This window comes from Zea mays, chromosome 5, assembly GCF_902167145.1.
Source record: "Zea mays cultivar B73 chromosome 5, Zm-B73-REFERENCE-NAM-5.0, whole genome shotgun sequence".
NCBI lineage: Eukaryota > Viridiplantae > Streptophyta > Magnoliopsida > Poales > Poaceae > Zea > Zea mays.
The window spans coordinates 158,770,598-158,792,622 of NC_050100.1; the positions used below are offsets into that span (position 1 = coordinate 158,770,598).

General features: G+C 39.4%; 1 protein-coding gene across 1 annotated transcript; it reads right to left on the minus strand.

Annotated features, from left to right (window-relative positions):
• Window positions 1-206: 206 nt before the first annotated feature.
• LOC541781 (dihydrolipoamide S-acetyltransferase) lies at window positions 207-7,292 on the minus strand. Its single transcript, NM_001111466.1, has 18 exons — window positions 7,165-7,292; window positions 6,280-6,373; window positions 5,425-5,587; window positions 4,997-5,037; window positions 4,436-4,491; window positions 4,264-4,338; window positions 4,064-4,156; window positions 3,728-3,976; window positions 3,580-3,652; window positions 2,133-2,218; window positions 1,960-2,045; window positions 1,774-1,849; window positions 1,575-1,642; window positions 1,419-1,485; window positions 1,234-1,329; window positions 1,051-1,153; window positions 592-687; window positions 207-516 (listed from the first exon to the last, which is right to left on the minus strand). Exons 1-18 carry the CDS (start codon window positions 7,198-7,200, stop codon window positions 446-448), a joined length of 1,629 nt encoding a protein of 542 aa, NP_001104936.1. The 5' UTR covers window positions 7,201-7,292; the 3' UTR covers window positions 207-445.
• Between the last annotated feature and the right edge of the window lie 14,733 nt (window positions 7,293-22,025).

Sequence of the window (22,025 nt, forward strand, 5' to 3'; positions counted from 1 at the left end):
ATCAAAACCACTCAATCACGATTGCACAAAATATGTTCCCGACCTTCGTTCCACTCTGCTTACATTATAACTTCCGACCATGCATCGTAACATATTAACCGAGTTCTTGACTACCCCTCCCTCCTATCAAGATATCATCATCAACATCAAATCACGCTTACCGAGGAGAGCATCAACGGATCTGCAGTTTTTTAAACGCATAGCAATGACCTCAAAATCAGAGTACTTTCCAAGATTGGCTTCTTTCATATTTATTTCCATCAATTATCCGTGAGGACAAAACCCAAAAATGACCCCAATAATGCATGTATACGTTGATCCTACTTAGCAATGGCAATATCAAAACGGAGAAGACGGCTCTGTGCTCTTGGTTTGGAGACGCCACTCTTTGGTGGCCTGGTTATTTAACATGACAAAAAATTGTGTTAGGTCATCCATCCTAACTTCACAGCAGCATTGAAGTTGGGTTCTCGATGTATCCCTTGAATGCTTTCAGAAATTCCGCACCGATTGCGCCTGCACAGTTTCAGCGTTGTTAATTCCTCGTCCACAGTCCATGGATAACCCTGTGGTCACAGACCAATAGCTTACCATCTATAACCCTGTGGTCACAGCTCAGTGTAGCTGACATGAATGAACCAAATTCAAACTGGCCATCAGCGGAACCAGGTATCACCCTCTTCTCAGCTGCACAAAAGAATGCAATTAACAATGAAAGAACATTAAGAGCTGCTAGCAAAACAAGGATTTATTAAACCATTCTGAAGGAGCAAATATAGAGTAGAAACAAAACACATGCCACTTAATGTTTGAGTTGAACATCATGTTTGCAGAACTGAATTACTAAACACTCAGCATCACTACATTGAAGATTATGTATGTTTTCTTGGTCCAAATGCTAAAGCCAGGTTAGTGCAAATAAGAGAACATGACTACATGAGTTTAGAAGGACAGAGAAGTGCTGTAAACGCAAACTACCACTGTACTTCCACACATGAGCAGTAGAGCAGCATGCTAGCATACAAGTAGAAAGGTTCTAGGACTCATTACCAGAACCAATGGCCAAAATTGCTGACTGGGGAGGATTTATGATGGCGCAGAATTGTTTAATTCCGAAGGGACCTCCCAAATTTGATACAGTGAAGGTGCCGCCCTGAAAATGCAACACCAATATGTCATGGATATTTCTCATTTCTACTTTCCTGCGTAGCACACCTAGTACGCACAATATACCTCGTAATCTGCTGGTTTTAGGCTATTATCTCTTGCTTTTTGAGCCAACTGCTTCACCTCCTCAGCAATTGCACCGAGTCCCTTCTTGTCTGCATCCTGCAGCACAAGTAAGTTAAAATCTCTCCAAAAGTAGTACAAATTTAGAAACAACAGAAAGAGCACATAGGAAATGCTTGGAGTAGTACCCTAATTACTGGAACAAACAATCCATGTTCAGTCTGTACAGCCACGTTGATGTTCACATTGTGGTATCTGTACCAGAAATAAGTGTCATATTTAACTGTTCTAGGCCATGAGATAATAAAATATCTTCCCAGTACAAATGAACCATAGGAACTTACTGCCGAATAAAATCATTCATCCATGAGCTGTTACACTGAGGGACCTTTCGAAGGGCCAAAGCTGCAGCCTGCATACCAAACAAAGACATATTCAATACTGCACAGCAGAGAGGAAACTAATAGAATATCAGTACAAATAACAAAAACAAACCTAAGTGCACAATAGAATACCAAACCAAAAGGGAGAACCAACAATTACCTTGATGACAAGATCATTAATTGATATTTTCTTTCCACCAGAAGCATCCTGCAGTGGGTTCAGTTCACCTCGCAACCTGTTGATTAGAGAGTGACACAAGGAACTCATAGTTAGAAGTAATAAAGGAATCAGTGCTGTTCACCAACAAAAAGGGCTTGTAGATCACAAATTAGGTTAGAAACATACTGGACAAGTTTGTCAACACGTGCATCTACTGTCAAGTAGTAATGAGGAATGGTCTGTTTCGATGCTAGCAAGCGATTTGCAGTAACCTGAAGACAACAAAAGGTCAATACATTATCAGGCTGTTATCATCTAATATGAAAATGATGCCTAACATTCTGGCCATCAAAATTTACCTTTCTTATCTGTGCATTTGGAATATCAACATAACCTAACCCTGGATCTGCAAAAGACTCCCTCAGCCCACCCTTGGCTACAGAAGCTTCATTAAGACATTAACACAGGGGGTCATAAGTTAGGTTACAGTTAGTTCAGCTAAATGAAGTCAAAATGCCAAATCATGGGATATTATTACAAGTTTATTACCAAAATGAAATAAGATACAGGACTCATGATGTAGTGAGGGCCTGTGAGGCCACAACATTATATAACCTAAAGTCAAATAATTAAGTAACTACAAGTGTAACAATAACTCAGGGAAACCGAGCGAATTGAACTTTCCTCTGCAAAATCTAACTAGCATAACCCTGCAGGGAAGAAAAGGCTTGTGATAGAGCCATTTAGGGCCAGTTTACACTTGGGTTGAGCTTATTTTTCAAGGCTGTTGCACAAACAGTCTTGTAATACTTGGCACCATGTTTAGCATATCAGATTAAACTCTAGTGAAACCTGTAATGCAAAGGTCAATCGCAACAACGACAACAACAAAGACTTTTAGTCCAAGCAAGTTGGGGTATGCCAGAGTTGGAACCCAACAGAAGCCACAAAGCCAAGGTTCAGGCACGTGGATAGCTATTTTTCATATACTCCTATTCAAGGCCAAATCTTTAGGTATATTACATCCTTAGAATCCCAGTATGCATCGGTGTGTCTGGAGGTCTCTATTGAATATGTTCAAACCATCTCAACTGGTGTTGGGCAAGCTTTTCTTGGATTGGTGCTACCCTAGCCTATCACATATATTGTTGTTCTGGACTTGATCCCTTCTTATATGGCCACAAATCCAATGCAACATACAAATTTCTGCAACTATTATCTGCTGAACATGTCTTTTTTAGGACAACATTCTACACCATACAACATATGTTGTCTACTCGTCTTCTTGTCATGAAAAGGTCAATCTTTCCCAATTTTTTCTCACACAAAATTCTATTATGATCAAATAAAATCGCACTCCAGTTATTATTTAGAAAGCAAAAATACTTGATTTGAAACATGGTTTTAAAAATCTGCTAACCACACATTAAACTGTTAAAAGTGATTCCATCAAGTGCAGCTACCACTATCAACCACAATACCAAAGTGGAGCCTCAGTCTTGCACGGTTCAAAATTCTATTATCACTCATTAAAGATTCTAATTAATCTAAGAGAACCCGACACAGTCACACAGACTATAATCTAAACAATCAGACTGAAGTACTCATATACAACAACGACAAGCAGTTTACAAGGTGAATACATACTGGACCATCTAGAAAAAATCCAGAAAACTAAACAGAACATTACATATCAATCACGCATACATCGAGAAGACATCCAAATTTAACTTAGCAGTACAAATGCATAAGCTTATAGAACTTATAAGAGATCAACTGTTCTCAACCAGAGAAGTAATAACTCACCCAAGTAATCTTCAATGTCTGCCTTCAAAATACGACCATCAGGACCAGTACCTTTCACACTTGATAGTGGGACCTGTTATAAGGTACACATTCCTCAACGTTAACTATCATTAAAACTATCAATACAGCTGACATAACAAGAACTAACATTGTTATCTTCAGCCAATTTACGGGCAAGAGGGCTGGCAAATATACGATCTCCAGATTGAGAAGCTTCTTCAATCTTCGGGGTCTTCGCCTCAGGAGCCTGCGTAGGCTTTTTTTCCTCCGCCTTCGGCTGTGAGGGTTCTGGTTCAGCCTTTGGTTCAGCAGGAGCTACAGGTTCAGCTGAAGATGACGGCTTATAATCCTTCAACTTCTCGATGTCACCCTCTTCTTCTACAGTTATAGCAATGACCTAAGAAAAAAGAATGGGCCAAATCATTATCGCACTGATAACTGGTGTCTCAAAACCATATTTATTCTTTAGTCAGTAAATATGTACCTCACCAACTTTAATCTCCTTCGCACCATCTCCATGAATAATCTTAGCAAGATAGCCCTCTTCCATGCACTCCATCTCCACAGTGGCTTTGTCCTGATCACCAAAAATCAACTCAAAAGTTATTTCGTTCTGCTACAGCTTAAGTAAAAATAAATACAAATAACATATGTTCCATAACTTCTACAAATTAAGAAACTTACAGTTTCCACTTCGCAGAGAACCTCACCAGGGGAGACCTTGTCTCCTTCCTTCTTAAGCCACTTGGCAATGTTTCCCTACAAGAAATTATACAGAATAAAGACAAGCAGCAATATGAGTTTCCATTCGGCTATCATTCAGTTCATACTAACAATTTTTGGGCAATGAATATACCTCAGTCATTGTAGGTGAAAGAGACGGCATCCCAATTTCTTGATGTGGAGGCAGGTCTGGAACCGTATGACTTATGTTATTACAGAAAGCATAGAACCATGCTTTTGCCAATGGAATTAAAGCATTCAAGGTAGGAAACAAAAAAGATGCAGACACAACGCCCAATATTAAAAGATACTCAAATTTGCCAATGCAATGCAAACAAGCTAAAATCTTTGCTGGAAGGACAGAAATGCATCCAAAGTTCAACAGAAAAAAAATAGGTGGGTGGGGTGTGGTGACGGATCTGAGTCATCTGACTGTATTGTACTTGTAGTGATAGAATACGGATCAACATGTGCATGAAAGAATAAATCAGACGCTGAAAAGGCAGGATGCAGAGTTTATGAAAGAAGTAAAGCAGAATGCCAGTAGATGTAATTCTGCACATGCATTTGAATGTAACCCTGCGTTTTTGCATATATTTCTTGAAGGGATTGTATCCACTTAGATATATACTAGTCATAACAATAAAGTTTCCCAATTAAAATGTAAAAAAAAAGTATAATAAACGGACAGTACCTGCACTACTTGAGAATGGCCGTGCTGAGACTACCTGTCCACTGCCAATAAATAAACGACCAAAAAAATGTCAAAACAGCTTCAGAGTATTTACCCAGACCTGACAGGAACATCAAGGTCAGACATATCTGGAGGAACCTAAAACTAATGCTGAGAATAATGAACTTCAATAATCAATATTATTCATCAGATTATATTGAGTTCTATAGTTCTACAGCAGAGAAGATTGCCATTTGTGTGCACTAAATTGTGAATCATGTTCAAGTATAGTCGAATAACTCAGGTATTTTCAAATATTTTAATGAACTTACACGAGAGATCCAATGGTCAACATTTCTAGATCTCAATTTCCACTTTAATGTAGTTTGCATTTGATGCATTCCAATACATCTCTATAGGCTACGATAACAGATTAGAAAGATACATACCATGAGAATGAACCACTGAGCCAGCTAGCAGCACTTGGGGTAAGGCTGTTGGATGCTATTCTCCATGTGCAGCTTCCATTTACTCCTGCTGAGAATGTCTCGAGCTGTTTTGCAGGCTGGTTATGCTGGGAAAATCTGGTACCTCTGGTTCTTTTTCCAATACCTGACATAACCAGAGGCATTACATTTTCAATAGCAACAATGAAGGGCATGCAATGAATGAGAACTATTCAGTGTACACATTGCCTCAGAAATCAAAACAACTAATTCCTGAAGCAGATTGGCAACAGAAGTCCAAAAATAGTAGGGTGGTGAATCAGACACACTCTCATGTCATGAAATGAAAGTACCAAGTATCAACTCCATAATCCAAAGCTTGGTGTGAATAACAATAGTAAAGATGGTGACGTAGTGCTTTCGAGAAAAAAGATGGTGACGTAGTAGGAAATGAAAATGCCAGACCAACTTATAGTTTTACTCTCGCTTTTGCACAAATGTGAGAAAAAACAATTAATAATGCTTCTATATCAGATATTTGAATCCAGGCTGAATGAAAAGAGCATAGATAAATTTCTAGAGCATCTAACATAAGTGTACCTAAGGTGACACACACGTCTACATTGATGATATTAAGAGGCATGAACAATAACAAAACAATAGCACAAGTGTATGGATAAATAAAACAATGAGCCTTTTAGATAGAATAAATAGTTTATCAGATAGTATGTAGCCTGAACGAGCATCTGCATTCCCAAATCTAGTTCAGTGGACACATTACAGATGCTATTGACCACCTCATGCGTCACTGAAAAAGGGGAAAGAAAATAAAAGAAAGATGAGAATGATAGAAAATACCATTTTCCCTGGCGATAAAGGACCCAGAACCGCTGGAGAAATGCCGAACAAAACTAAAATTCTCACAACCTACAGGATTTTGCAAACTCCGCAGCTGTAGAAGTGAATGGAGAAAGAAACATTAGATAGAAACAGAATGGTAGATTGCTTGATAACTCAATTAAGTATAAAAACACATCAAACAGGGTACATGGGATCTATCGAACTGAGAGATGCACACTATGCTGTTGAACAAGAACAAGTTCTTAAGAAACGTAGCTGGAGCAATAGCAGCAGCCCATAAAAGGAGTGCAGAAATAAATGAGAACAACATGTATCTAACCTAACAAAAACAAGAGCATCTGGATTTGAAATTAAAATGTCTTACTAGTTCAATCAAGTTTTAACAGATCATAGGATTATGTCAAAAAAACAACAGTCAATGTCATGACAGTTGCAATGCCTCCGCTTGTACAATCGAAAGTTCCAAACTGATCCTCCAACAACCAAATTTGTTTGGGGGCAAAACAGAATGGAATCTCCAGTTTATGACATGATAAATTGCAAAAATTCAACCACCCAACGACTGGTACCCTTTCCATGGGATCGTGTGCACGGAATAACACAAACGTGCAGCACGTATCGAACATCATGGTTAATTACAAAATGCATTCGCACGGAAACCCACATCCAGCAGTGATTGGCGACCTGATTATTAGCAGCGCAGAAGCAAGGGAAGCTAATCCATAATTTACTATTCCCTCCCCACTTGCAAAAATCATCAACATTTACAATACACGAAGAGGAAGCATCGGCGCGATTACCCGCATGAGATCGGACAGATCGAACACATTTTTATGAACAAAATTGCATAACGTAGGAAGGGAGAGGGACATGCACACATACCTTGCGCGAGTGACGGAGAAGCTGAGCGGCGGACATGGCGACCGAAGGCAATGGGCGCGTGGGTGGGTCTAGGGTTCGAGGGAGGTGATGCGGTGGAGATCGCAGGGGAGGAGGAAGAGGGGAGACGGGAGATGGGAGATGCGGAGGACCCACTGGGAGAGGAGGCGGCGTGGGGTGGGTCAGTAGGTGGGAGCGCGAGGCGTCATTGTTTGTTTAGTTTGGGTTTATGACGAGATATGGTGGGCAAGTTGGGCTTGGCTTCGGCCACCCGACCAAAATTCAGCGAGAGGTGATTCTCCGTTTGGTTTGGTTCGCTGTCCAAATTTTATTATAGTTTATTTAAATTTTTTAAAATTAGGATTTAGGAATATAAATTATATAATCTGGGTGCTACACTGCCTCTAACCCATACAACAGAGTGTTTCCGTGTAAAGCTCGACTCGGCTTGGTTCGTAGGCTCCAGACCACATATGGTAGTTCTCTGATCCATTTTCCTTCGAGTTTCTCTCTTGTCAAACACCTTTTCTCTAAGTGCATCGATATTGTTGGCTCTTTCCACCTGACCATTAGCCCTTGGGTGTGTCACTGTAACACTATAAAAATCATTAAATAAAAATAATGCAGTTAGTTTATTAATGGTATTTATGGTAATGATTTTTCTTTTAAGTGTTTGTTATTTATTTACATTTGGAATTTTTTTATTGCTCATAATTGATTTTAGATATTGAATAGGATTTATTCTTAAATGAAAATCCAAATAATTAATATAATAATTACTAGTCCAAAAATAAATTTATACTATTTATTAAGAAGGTAAGAGTAATCTGTCGTTCTGCCCTCCCGCGTTCTGCCGTTCTGCTCTCCCCGGTTCCGCGCGCAGAAAAAAAAATTAAACCGTGGCTGCTTAGGGATCAAACCTTGGATCTATTGAGCAGAATGCCTAGCCTAACACCCTCTAGCCAATGTGACTCATGTTAAATTGCATACAATTTCAACTAAGACGTCTTTTGTGTTTAACTCGCTGTCCACTCTGTATACTCACTGAGTCTAGAAAAACATTTATAGCTTGGCCCCTGATCATTCTAGAATTTGGGACACAGTCCAGGAAATAAAGAAAATAGGGAAAGGAGTTTAGAAATTGATTTTTAGTTTAAAAATAATTGCAGAAACCCATTTAATTCACGGAAATTTCATATTAAATCCAAATGAGTTCATTCAATTTCTATAATTCTATAATATTATTTTTTATCATATAATACCTTTGTTTTGTCATGAAAACAACAATAAAATTGATTTCCTAATTAATCCTATATCAAATACATAGAAACTTTGGAAATTCGTAACTTCCCCATTTTAATTCCAAATTGAACCGTTCCAGTTGTGTTAGTCTCGTATGAATATTTACTACGCAGTAACAACATTGATTATACCATGTTTCATACTTTTATAATTAGATATTTATTTATCTATGTTAATTGGGTTAATCTATGTCTATTGGATTAATTTATTTAATATATTAATATAGTATTCTAACTTTATGGTTATACGATGTTTGACCATTAGTCTTGCAAACACACACACTTACCTTTTTATTTAAACAAAAGCGTATGGTGGTACGTGTCCGATGACTAACGATGTACGAGGAAATTTCTTCCGGTATGTGTGAAACATGCTCTCTAATAATGAGACCATGCAAATCGTGACATATATCAAAGTCTACATGATATTGATGGTTGCAATGTAGTGGTGAAACAGATAGATTATAAATAACAAAATTTATGTATGGTCAGAATCACAAATTGATTATGAAACATTTTCTCATAACGGTATAACACATATTTTGCATATAAGTTATCGTAGTATACTGGTATTATATATTTCCGTTGCAACGCACGGGCATTCAGCTATGATTGATATAGGCATATAGAAACAGTAATCTTTACTAACTATTAAGAACTTACTGTAGATTGCCCCCGCCTCCCTACGCCCGCCCACCCGCACGCCGCAAACCTGCAAACCCCGCCGCAACCAAGGCGAACTGTCCTCCCGCCCGCACACCGCAAGCCCGCAAATCTCGCCGCGACCATGGCGAACCACCCTCCCGCCCGCCCTACCGCCCGCTGAAAGGGAAATGGCCTTAAATCATTTCTTGTATTTTGGTGCTTGATGACCATCACAACCACTCGGACTAACTAGTTTGCCCAGTCTTTGATTCACAGGTTCATAAGATTCAACAGTTCAGTTTCTAAGTCAGAATCAGCTCAGACTCAACCAAATAGGGGTAAAACATAAGATAGATGAACTACCAATGGTTCTACTCTTTGGATAAGCTCAAAAGACCCCGACGAACGTATTCAACACTTCTAGAAAAGTTGGGAAGCTCAAAATCAACATATCGCTATTTTGGAGCTGGTTTGAGCAAAAGAAGAAATATGAGTGAAAGAATCAAAATGTTTATAATCCATGACTTAGATGGAAAACCACTTGAGATATTTTTCTAAGTCATAGATCTCTCTCAAGTTTAGCCAAAGCAACTTGGAGAAGATTGTTCAAAGATCAACGGGAAGTCAGAAACTCAAGTTCTAAAATTGCCTAGCGCGGACCGTTCGACCCCTTCTGGCGGACCGTCTGCAACACTGTTTTGGCTTCGACCAGGAACTATAAATCAGGGACAGTCCGACTAAACCGCGGACCGTCCAGCTACAACGCGCGGACCGTCTGGCTATAATTCACAGACAGTCCACATGTGAAGACCTGGTTTAGCCCGAAGGTGACAAGTTGAGCAAAAGGAATTATATAGCTAGCACGGACAGTCCGGGACCAAGGGAGCCGTTGATCTAACCGTTGATCTGTCAGAAGTATCCGTTGAAGATGTCAGAATCGACCGTTGGAGGGTCGCGGACCGTCCGGGCCCTAGCCGCGGACCGTCCGCCAGTGCAATTTCTGGCAGATGCACCCCAACGGCTATATGGGTGGTTGAGGGCTATAAATACCACCCCAACCGGCCACTTCAGAGAGCGGGAGCCCAAGCAACATTCCAAGTCATCTAGTTGACATACTCAAGCCCTCCCAACCACATATATTCATTGATACATCCTATACGCAAGATCTAGACCACTACAACCAACACAAGTGCCACAAAAGAGAGAGCAAGCAATTGAGAGCTACTCAATTGAGTTTAGCCCTAGTGCCTTGTGAGATTCATTGAGAGATAGTGTGTACTACATCTTTGTGTTCATTTGCTCGTGGAGTTTTGACTCCCATTGAACTTCCTCCAAAGTTTTGGAGGCTTGTAAAAGCTAGCAAGAGACACCAAAGAGTGTGGTGGTCCTTGCGGGATCGAGAGTGATCCTTGAGAAGAAGAAGAGCTCGCCGATCCTTGGGTGATCGGTGGAGAGAGGGAAAGGGTTGAAAAAGACCCGTCCTTAGTGGACTCCTCAACGGGGACTAGGCCTTCGAGGGCTGAACCTCGGTAAAACAAATCACACGTGTCTCGTGTGCTTATTGCTTGTGATTTGTTTGTCCCTTCCCTTTCTAAGTTTTTCTTGCACTACTCTTTGCTAATTCTATTTGGTGTTGCTTTGAGTTAAATTCTCATTTAGTGAAGCAACACATTGCAAGAGAGAACTTGTGTTATTGCTCTTCCTGCCTAAGCCTTCTTGCTTTATTCTCATAGACTTATTAGTAGTATTGATTTATCAATTCCGCATTATTTGAAAGCAATACTCTTTACAAGCAAGGACTTAGTTTTTATACTCCGATAATTATATATATTGTTCTAACCACTAATCAAGGGATCTAGTTGGGGGATAAAGTTTTAATTTTCAGGTTTCGCCTATCCACCCCCCCCTCTAGGCGACTTTCAATTGGTATCAGAGGAGGCACTTCATATTGAGTCTAACAACTCGAAGTGATGGCTCGTAGAAGATCCCAAAAGAACAAGAGGACAACTCCGAAGGAGAACAAGGAGGTAACTCTTGAGATATTGCTTTCCGATTGTTCTAATTATGATTCATGGTCTACTAGAGTGATAAATGCCTTTAGAATCGTAGATCCACAATTAGAACAAATTTTAGACAAGAGTATTATTCCTCCTAACTATGCTAGGGAAAATGCCTCCGAAGAAGATTTAAGATGTATTCGCTTAAACTATCTAGCTTATGACATCTTAAGCAAATCCCTTAGCAAAGAAGATTATCATGCCTTCATAATAAAAAATGATAAATCTATTTGTGATGTGCATGATATTTGGACTAGAATTAAAACTAAATTTGATAAGTCCAAACATGATAGTTCATTTTGCGCTTCTACTTCCTTTGGTATTTGTGATACTAACCCTTGCAAGGAAGAAGAAGAAAATGAACGATGGAGACCAAACGATGAATCCACCTCTCCAAAAGGTTTGTCTTCCCATTTCGATTCCCACATATGTTGTGTGGCTTATGAAAATAATAGCGGAAGGACAAATGAGGATGAGGAGGAAGAAAGAAGCTTTATGCAACTCTACGCTCGCCTAAGCCAAGAAGATAAGGCGGTCATGCTCAAACTTCTAGAAAGAGCGAGAGAGCAAAGCGAATCCTGTCAAAGAGCAGAAGATGTTCTCTCCATGAAGATGCTACACTTTGATGAGTTGACTAAAGAACATGAGGAGCTAAAGTGCTCTCATGTTGATTTGGTCCAAAGGTATGAAACTGTTTCAATTGAGCAAGGTAACGCTTTATATTGTATCGCTCAATTAGTAAATAGGAATACCTTGCTTAAGGACCAAGTAGAAAAGCTAAAAGTTGAAAATCTAGCTTTTCAAAATAAATATGATATGCTTCTAAGCTCTCATGAAAATCTTATGGATGATCATATCATATTAAATGTAGCTCATGAGGTTGTGATAGAAAACTTAAAATCTCAACAACCTCACTCATGCACATGTATTCAAATTGAAACTACATTACCATGTGCTAATGCTTGTTGTCCGTCGACAAGCAAATCTTCCTTTGAGCTAGAATTTGCAGGAACAAAAGATGATACATATCAAAAGCTCAAAGAAGAAAATGAGCTTGACACAACTAAAAGGGAAATGCATTGCTCAACCTTCTCAAGATAACCGTGATCACATGGTGAAGAAGCTTGAGACGGGAACAACCGAGGCATGCACTAAATCCCTTAAAGAAAATGTCAAGGACTTGAGGATTACCAAGAGGAGAAAGCAAAAGAAGAAAATCAATACCTCTTCCAAAAGCCTCAACCATGCCTCCATAAAAGGTAACATCCAAGGTAATAATCAAGTTACACTTCATACAAATAGAATCAAGAAGTGTAGTGAATGCTTTGAAGAGGGGCACTTGAGTAGATCATGTCCCTATATTAAAAATGGCTTGATTATTAACAAGGATGATAAACTCTGTTTTAAATGTTCAAAGAAGGGACACTTTATTAAATCTTGTCCCCATTTAAAACAAAAGGGCACAGGGTTAGAAAAGAAAGTTTTTACTAACCATGTAGCAAGCAACAAACAAGGAAAGAAGAAATCTTCAAAACTTGGAAAACGTCTATGCTACACATGCCGGTAAAAGGGATATCAATGCAATGATTGTCCCATTGGTAACTCCTCCACTCATAGCTTGTCATTTGATTCATATATAACTAGGCAACCCAAAATTGCAACTTGTGCTAGAAAGGCAATGATTTTGCCAAGCGCTAGCGCAAAGGACATTTGGGTTCCTAGATCTTTGTTGACTAACCATAATGGATCCATCAAGCGATGGGTACCAAAACATGCTTGACAAGCTTTGCAGCCGAAAGAGATGGTATGAAGCCTTGGGGTGCTTGAAAGAGTCAATTCAATTCTTATTTAACTCAAGCTATCAATCTACAATGATCTACATATCCAAGATTGACCCAAGGTTATTTCAAAGTATTATGTCTAAAACTCATATCATCTCGGGAAGATATTAATGTTGTAGGAAATAAAGAATTAATCCTATGCCGAAAAGTCAAGACCTACAACATGGAGGAAAGCCAAATGATGGTAACAGTTATGCTTTTAAGTGCAAGTATTTTAGAATATCATTTCTTACGTGTCTTGTGTAGTCACATAGAAAAGTGAAGCACTTCAAATATCTTTAAATTATATCACCATTCTTTGAAGAAATTCCTCTCAAATGGTAGATTGTATATTCATCATTCCTATACTATGGCAATCTACATGTTTTACAATATTAAGCAACTCATGGCATGTTTTACACTTATTATCTTATTATTGCCATGATTCTAGATATAGAGAGATATTCCAAGTTCTTAAAAGAATAGGGTGTCACGATAGGAATTCAAATCCCCACGACACCTACAAAAGGAAGATTCTCTCTATAACTAGAATAGTGAGACTAATGCTTTTATCTAAGTAACCCATGTAGTCTCACTAGTAGAGAATATGTTTCTCTTTGGAGATGCGTAATTTAACATAAAAAGAAAAGTCAATCCAATGACTTATGTTGTTATGCTTCTTGCTTACATTGGATATGATTCTTCTATATTTATCGCTCTCCATGTTATGAATTAGATTTATTCCCGTAATCTTAAAGGACTTACTATGCTTGTTTCATAAGATAAAAACTAAGCATACTTCAAGGAATAATCTAGTTCATATTATAAAGTTTCCATGCTTTAGTAATTCACTTTTCATTCCTTATCAAAAATGATTACAAAAAGGGAAACTAGTGCTTGTGTTGCTATTAACATTTCTCTTGAGCCTACTTATGAAAATCTACAAGAGAGTAAGTGCAAGGTTAAAGCCACAAGCCTCAAAGGGTACTCTTCACCCAAAAGGAAGAAAAGTCAAAGCAAAGGTATGGGAACTCATCTCCTTAATTTAGTTCCCATCAATGATTGTTCACTCTAATTATGTCTTTGTGAAGAAATAGAGTCTTTATTAAACTTAAATTGGCTAAGATGTGCATTCAATCTCATATTCATTAATGCACTTATCCATTAGAATCTATTTCATACCTTTGCTATACATGTTCTCATATTGACTTGCTTTTAAGTAATGATTAATAAATGAAGAAGTAAATTCCTATGCTTGATCAAATGTCTAAATAGTGCATGTTCCTCTTTTCAAGTAATGTGCACTGATTTCACTTCATGTCTGTGTGATCTATGGATGATGAAATGCCTTTACTTTCTCTAAAGAAATCATCATTCATTTTTTACTCCCTTGTGCTATTAACATCTCTCTTGAGTATTTTCAATAAGTTTGGAAGGAAAAAGAGTCAACTATAAAGGGAGGACACTCAAATGAAAAAGGAAGACATCAAGAGCAACAACACCTACTTGGATATGAGATCTTCAAAACATTCAATGGTGTGGTTATCTTTTAAGCCTTGATCGAGATAAATAGTGCTTCTCCCTATTTGCCTTTAAAAGTGAGTGCATCCACCCATTTCCTTCATTCTTGATGCATATCTCTAAGGGGAGCCTATTTCTATATCTTGATTATTTTGAGACTAGCATGCTATCTTAGTAATCTCATATAGTCTCTTGTATGAGAACAAGTTTCTCATAAGGCATGCTACTTCACTGCAATCCAACTGGGTAAAATAATGTCACCTTTATCAAGGATTGTAGCTTTCAATGTTGAAGTAGCATATTTATTGAATTCTCCTATTTTTGAGCTTGATTGGAAATCTAATGCCTATGTTGTTCTTTTGATCGCATCTGTTGTTTGATCATTGAATAACTTCAATTATCACTTATGCTTCTTAGTGCATCATAAATTTCAATTTGATTTCAATCAATTTCTTGATTTCAATTGATATGCACTAAGTTAAAAGGAGAATTCATGATACATTTATGCAATTTGTGATCCATTTTGATATATGCTAAACAATGACTTAGAAAAGGATCACTAGTTGTAGAACTCTCTCTTGTGCAAAATATTTCCATACATTGTCTTGAGTACAGGTCTTTGGCAAATTCAATAAGACTAAGGACAAAGCACAATGAAGAGAGCATCACTATGTAAAGGTACAAAAGGGTAAAACTCCTCAATCTCATTCATACATGTACCTAAATCTTCCTACATTCCTTGCATATCTTCTATAAAAGGAAGAGAACGCATGTTGATGCATTAAATCATGCTTCATACCTAGTTTAACTTCTCAAACATTCGTTCTTACTCTTTGTTTAAACTGGGTGAAGTATTTTTATTGTCAAGGAGCTTAAAGCTTAACCTTGTAACGAGGATAAGCTGCCTTTGTTCAAAAGGTGGATGGTCCTTAAGCCTCTTTGAAATCCTTAAGGGTAAATGCTTGAGATATTTATAACATGCTTTCATAAGTGCATAAACTGTCATGAGCATCACACCTATACTATGACACAATGCACTTCACATTCTCTATGATATAGACATGATCTCATTAACCTAATTATGTGCTCTTGGCATTTAAGACCACAAAATTTGTATTCCTCTCAAAGCACATATTTAGGGGGAGTAATCTATATCGTATAGAATTGCTTAAGCTTAATTGACATATCCTTTTAATAATGTCCCTTTTCCTTGGTACATTTGCATATTTCTTCTCTCTATTTTTGCCAAGGCTAAGACTAATATGTTTTCATGAGCATCTCATGTATTAAGTCTTAGATTGAAAGGGAAATGGAGTATTCGGCAAAGACATCGCTTCCACTCAACTCCGTTTGGTATTATCCATTCCTTGCCGGTATTCCGCCTTCTCTCCGTCTTTGGTATAATCTTGGTTCCGTTGCCGGGAAATGACCTTAAATCTTCACTCATATTTTGTTTGCCAAAGGAGGAGAAAGTAGTTAAAAGGGCTTATATTTCATTCTAAGTATCCGTTTTTGGCGATTCATGCCAAAGGGGGAGAAAGCATTAGCCCAAAGCAACAGGACCGCACCACCACCTAATTTTAAAATGATTTTCAATTGGAAATTTCAAATTGGTATCTTATTATGTTCAAAAAGGGGAGAAAGTAGTATTTCAAAATTGATATATCAAAACTCTCTTGAACACTAAGAGGAGATTTCATTAAGGGGGAGTTTTGTTTAGTCAAAGGAAAAGCATTTGAAACAGGGGGAGAAAATGTCAAATCTTGAAAATGCTTCTCAAAATCTTATTCATATACCTTTGACTATTTGCAAAGAGACTTTGAAAAAGGATTTATCAAAAGTTTGCAAAAACAAAACATGTGGTGCAAAAATGGTCCAAAGCTACAATCATATCAGCATCACTCATATGAACTTAGAATCACTTTCATTTCAATAGCCTTTGAACACTTGACAAATTGCAAACTAGTTACAATTGTATACCTCATATTTGCTTTGGTTTGTGTTGGCATCAATCACCAAAAAGGGGGAGATTGAAAGGGAAATGACCTTAAATCATTTCTTGTATTTTGGTGCTTGATGACCATCACAACCACTCGGACTAACTAGTTTGCCCAGTCTTTGATTCACAGGTTCATAAGATTCAACAGTTCAGTTTCTAAGTCAGAATCAGCTCAGACTCAACCAAATAGGGGTAAAACATAAGATAGATGAACTACCAATGGTTCTACTCTTTGGATAAGCTCAAAAGACCCCGACGAACGTATTCAACACTTCTAGAAAAGTTGGGAAGCTCAAAATCAACATATCGCTATTTTGGAGCTGGTTTGAGCAAAAGAAGAAATATGAGTGAAAGAATCAAAATGTTTATAATCCATGACTTAGATGGAAAACCACTTGAGATATTTTTCTAAGTCATAGATCTCTCTCAAGTTTAGCCAAAGCAACTTGGAGAAGATTGTTCAAAGATCAACGGGAAGTCAGAAACTCAAGTTCTAAAATTGCCTAGCGCGGACCGTCCGACCCCTTCTGGCGGACCGTCCGCAACACTGTTTTGACTTCGACTAGGAACTATAAATCAGGGACAGTCCGACTAAACCGCGGACCGTCCAGCTACAATGCGCGGACCGTCCGGCTATAATTCACGGACAGCCCGAAGGTGACAAGTTGAGCAAAAGGAATTATATAGCTAGCGCGGACAGTCCGGGACCAAGGGTGGGCCGTCCGCATGGTGTCACCGAGGCAGATAGCCGTTGATCTAACCGTTGATCTGTCAGAAGTATCCGTTGAAGATGTCAGTATCGACCGTTGGAGGGTCGCGGACCGTCCGGGCCCTAGCCGCAGACCGTCCGCCAGTGCAATTTCTGGTAGATGCACCCCAACTGCTATATGGGTGGTTGAGGGCTATAAATACCACCCCAACCGGCCACTTCAGAGAGCGGGAGCCCAAGCAACATTCCAAGTCATCTAGTTGACATACTCAAGCCTTCCCAACCACATATATTCATTGATACATCCTATACGCAAGATCTAGACCACTACAACCAACACAAGTGCCACAAAAGAGAGAGCAAGCAATTGAGAGCTACTCAATTGAGTTTAGCCCTAGTGCCTTGTGAGATTCATTGAGAGATAGTGTGTACTACATCTTTGTGTTCATTTGCTCGTGGAGTTTTGACTCCCATTGAACTTCCTCCAAAGTTTTGGAGGCTTGTAAAAGCTAGCAAGAGACACCAAAGAGTGTGGTGGTCCTTGCGGGATCGAGAGTGATCCTTGAGAAGAAGAAGAGCTCGCCGATCCTTGGGTGATCGGTGGAGAGAGGGAAATGGTTGAAAAAGACCCGTCCTTAGTGGACTCCTCAACGGGGACTAGGCCTCCGAGGGCTGAACCTCGGTAAAACAAATCACCCGTGTCTCGTGTGCTTATTGCTTGTGATTTGTTTGTCCCTTCCCTTTCTAAGTTTTTCTTGCATTACTCTTTGATAATTCTATTTGGTGTTGCTTTGAGTTAAATTCTCATTTAGTGAAGCAACACATTGCAAGAGAGAACTTGTGTTATTGCTCTTCCTGCCTAAGCCTTCTTGCTTTATTCTCATAGACTTATTAGTAGTATTGATTTATCAATTCCGCATTATTTGAAAGCAATACTCTTTACAAGCAAGGACTTAGTTTTTATACTCTGATAATTATATATCTTGTTCTAACCACTAATCAAGGGATCTAGTTGGGAGATAAAGTTTTAATTTTCAGGTTTCGCCTATCCACCCCCCTCTAGGCGACTTTCACCCGCCCGCCCGACGCATGTCGCACGCCCACCTAGCACGACCCGTGGAACCCTGCAGCCGCCCCCGAACTAGCCCAAAGTGAGACCAGAGGGGCACGAGCGCCATCGCCTTGATCCCGCCCGCTCCTCCCTAGATCTCCTCGCCATTGTCACCGCCATGCCCGGATTCACGCCCTGCTCGCCCAGATCCGACCGTGACTTTGATTTCCCAACCGACGCAGGAGCGGTGGGTCTGACCGGCCGCGACCCGTCTTCTCATGGGCGCTTGCTGGTGTGGTTTGCTGATCAAAATGGGGATGGTGGTGGGCTCGCACAACTGCAACGAGTTCGGCATGATCCGCCATGACGGCGATGCGCCGGGCCCGGTACATCCAGCCAATCCAGTGCCGCCCTCGTTGCCTGCTTCAGATTCAGTTTCTAGCGGCTCATGTCGTGCGCGCGCGTCTGTCGCTGGATCTGGGCCGAGGTGTTAGTCTTTAGTCTAACGCTTGGGGTTCGCCCCTCAAATGCGGTCGCTTCTGCGTGTCTCTGCTCGTAGATTTTGCCTGTCCATTTCAGCGATGCTTCCGTTGCGCCGTGTAAGTCACCAGATCAGACATGTCCTCCTGGCAATTTCTGAACTATTCGTGCTCGGTCCAATTCTTCGAGCAGTTGCCAAATCGAAAATAGGTAATGATATATTGTTCATGTTTCGCTGTCTTGGAGATCTAGTGAAATGGAGCCTCATATTATTTAGATCCCTGTGTTTACCCAAGACTCAACAATTCCTTGTCATAATTACCATGGACCGACGGTGAATTAGATCCTTCTTTGCCATGCTGCAGCGTGCCTTTGTTTATGACTACTACACCATTGAATTAGTTCATCTTATGTAAATTCGAAATTACCTTCCTGGCATTTTGATCTTAGCCTCGACTTCAAGACTAATAGACACTTGATCACATGTTGATTTTTACAGTCTGTTGCTCACCAGTAAAGTGCATGAGTCACTGAGGTGTCCTCTAATGCTAAATTTCTGATTGCATGTGTGCTGACTTTGTCGTTATCTCGCTAATGCAGGCTAAGCCCACAAAGAGTGCGAATGGGCAGGTCTGCCAGATTTGTGGTGACTCTATAGGTGTTTCAGCCACTAGCGATGTCTTTGTTGCCTGCAATGAGTGTGCCTTCCCTGTCTGTCGCCCATGCTATGAGTATGAGCGTGAGGGGAACCAATGCTGCCCCCAGTGCAAGACTAGATACAAGAGACAAAAATGTTGGTTTCCTGGCAACTTCTTTGAGTGTGTGTAACTTGTATGAAGCTAGCATGATGGAGTTCACATCACATGCTTACTTTACGTGAATAAAAGGTTCAAGGCTTGCAGCATAGTGGATATGTCTTATGATAATGACATTTGACAGCCTAGATTAAGTCATCTACTTCATTTTATTCTCTATAACAATAATTAACGAATTCTTCTTACTTCCTCTGCACCTACAACTACGACGGTAAGCGACCACGCCCCTCGTTCCAAGATGAATCTGACATGCAATCTTGTGCTCATGGTCGTCATGCGTCGTTTTTTCTGTCTCGTTAGGGGACTACAAGGACAAGGATGGTGTCAAGGGCCTGTGCGTCGTGGGCGCCATCAACAACTGTACCTCCCAGCTCCCCACCTATGGGAGATCTTCTCCCCCATAATGTAATGTCGCTACTCTGCTACTCGTATGTGCATGCTCCAATTCTGCAAAGTTTTGGACAATTTGTCATTAACAGTCATGAACGTTGCTTTTCTGCAGTGCAGATAATATAACACAAGCGCTCATGTTCCTCTCGCACTTCATCAGAGACATACACTATGTAGTACAAACCGCAAGCAAGGTTTGATGTGCTCTATTTGGTGTGTTTGATCAGATCAACAATGTGGCTGATCGCTCATGCTACTGACTGCTAACACAACTACTACCTGTACTCCATAGCCACTTCACTCCGACAAAGGAGGGAACACCGTCGACTTCCACTGGTACGCAAGGAAGACTGTTTTACACTATGTGCGTACGTCAAATACTGGACATCATCAGTCATGATCTTGAAATCTATAGGAACCTGGATGCTAGGGCATGCTCTGTTTTGTTCACTAATTGCCCGGTTTGGAACGCCAGCATCATCTAGCCGACTAAAGACGACTTCTATGGAGACAGCGTAGCCGGTTACATCGACACACTGAAGAAAAACATAATGATATGGAACTACGATAAGAGTTTTCTATAGATAGAGAGAAAGAGAGAAGCTAAATGTTAATTATTCAGACCTTTATTCGCTCGGTAGCACAGAGAATGGTCGGAGAAGTGTCCAGCTGGGAAGCATGCGGCAAGAACCAGACTGTATGTCCAGATATGTATATATGCTTTGCTTCACATTCAGATTTTTTGTGCTTGGGCATTTAATTGATCTTTGTATGTTGTTGCATCGAGTGTTTTTTCGTTGATTAATACAGTAATTTTCATAATTTTCTTTATGTTTCAAATCCTTCGTAAAGTAAGATTACTCTCTGAGTTTTTGACTGGTTATAAATAAATATCGCAAGATATGCGTCTGAGAACATCATTGCATCATGCCACTGGGCATACAAGGGTGTTGAGGAAGACTCAACCCTAGAAGGTACTACTAATACTAGCATATTACTTTTTTAACTAAGGTAATGCCTACATTCCTGTTCTGTAGTATGCACACCGGATTTGTATTGTTGTCGTACTATTGATGCATGATTTTAACTTGAGGGGGCAAGAATATGCTAATTAATTTGTGTTTATGTTCTTGGTGCAGATCCCTATTTCTTATAAATCTTATCTCTACTATTCCGTTCACCTCTCTCTCCTCTCCCACATTTAAACGGTAAAAATCTAAAATTATGCAAAAATAAAGATTAATAATTTGTGAGTCGTGGCAACGCACGAGCACCTGACTGTGTTTGGTTAATGCATGTATGATTTCTGTTGACGAGTGTTTCAAACAACAGCTGTAGGTTTGGGGCAGTCAACTTGTGTAGGCATTGGTGGTGACCCGTTCAATATCACATATACACATTTTGAGATTAAGGCCTCATATTTTAAGCAAAAGCCTTCCTTTTTTAAATCTATTATGAAATATCTTGTCATGGATTTTGTACTTTGCTCTGTGGAATTAATCCCTTGTCTGGCATTATCTGGTACTTGAATACTTAAAGTGTATTTTTTTATTCCAAATGCTACATACATATGTTTTTCAGTCAACACAACTCCATCTCATTTTGTAGTTTTCTTAGTGTTCAATACTATTTGGATTCTATTAAGTCAGAAATAGCAAAGATAACATAGAAAGGTGGACTTCCAAATGCAGAAGCGATTGGAAAATTGTACATCTTATGCAACTTGATCGAACTGTTATATTTTAGATCTTTTGTTTAGCATTTTTTAATCCACATGTATTTCTCTATCATATAAAACTCTATATTGATTCTTTAAAATAATTTATATGAATTTGATAATGTTTGTCACAACTCACACGAATTCTGTATACCATAATGAATTGATGGTTGAGAGACTATGCACGAGGCATGCAAATTAACAAGACTCGTACAAGCGTTGAACAGTGTGCTGATGATGATCAGAGACACAAGGGCAGCACATGATCAGGTCTTAACATGTTTGGCTTCCGTACATGCTTTTCTCTAGATCCCCAAGGAAGAAGAAGATCCGGTCAGATATATATCGATGCTCATTCC

Excerpts from the sequence above, each read along its gene's own strand:
- LOC541781 (NM_001111466.1), bottom strand. The coding sequence starts at position 7,200 with ATGTCCGCCGCTCAGCTTCTCCGTCACTCGCGCAAG. Across the intron at positions 1,486-1,574 it reads ATGAATGATTTTATTCGGCA|ATACCACAATGTGAACATCA; the intron begins GTAAGTTCCTAT and ends TTTCTGGTACAG. Across the intron at positions 517-591 it reads TGACCACAGGGTTATAGATG|GCGCAATCGGTGCGGAATTT; the intron begins GTAAGCTATTGG and ends GAAACTGTGCAG.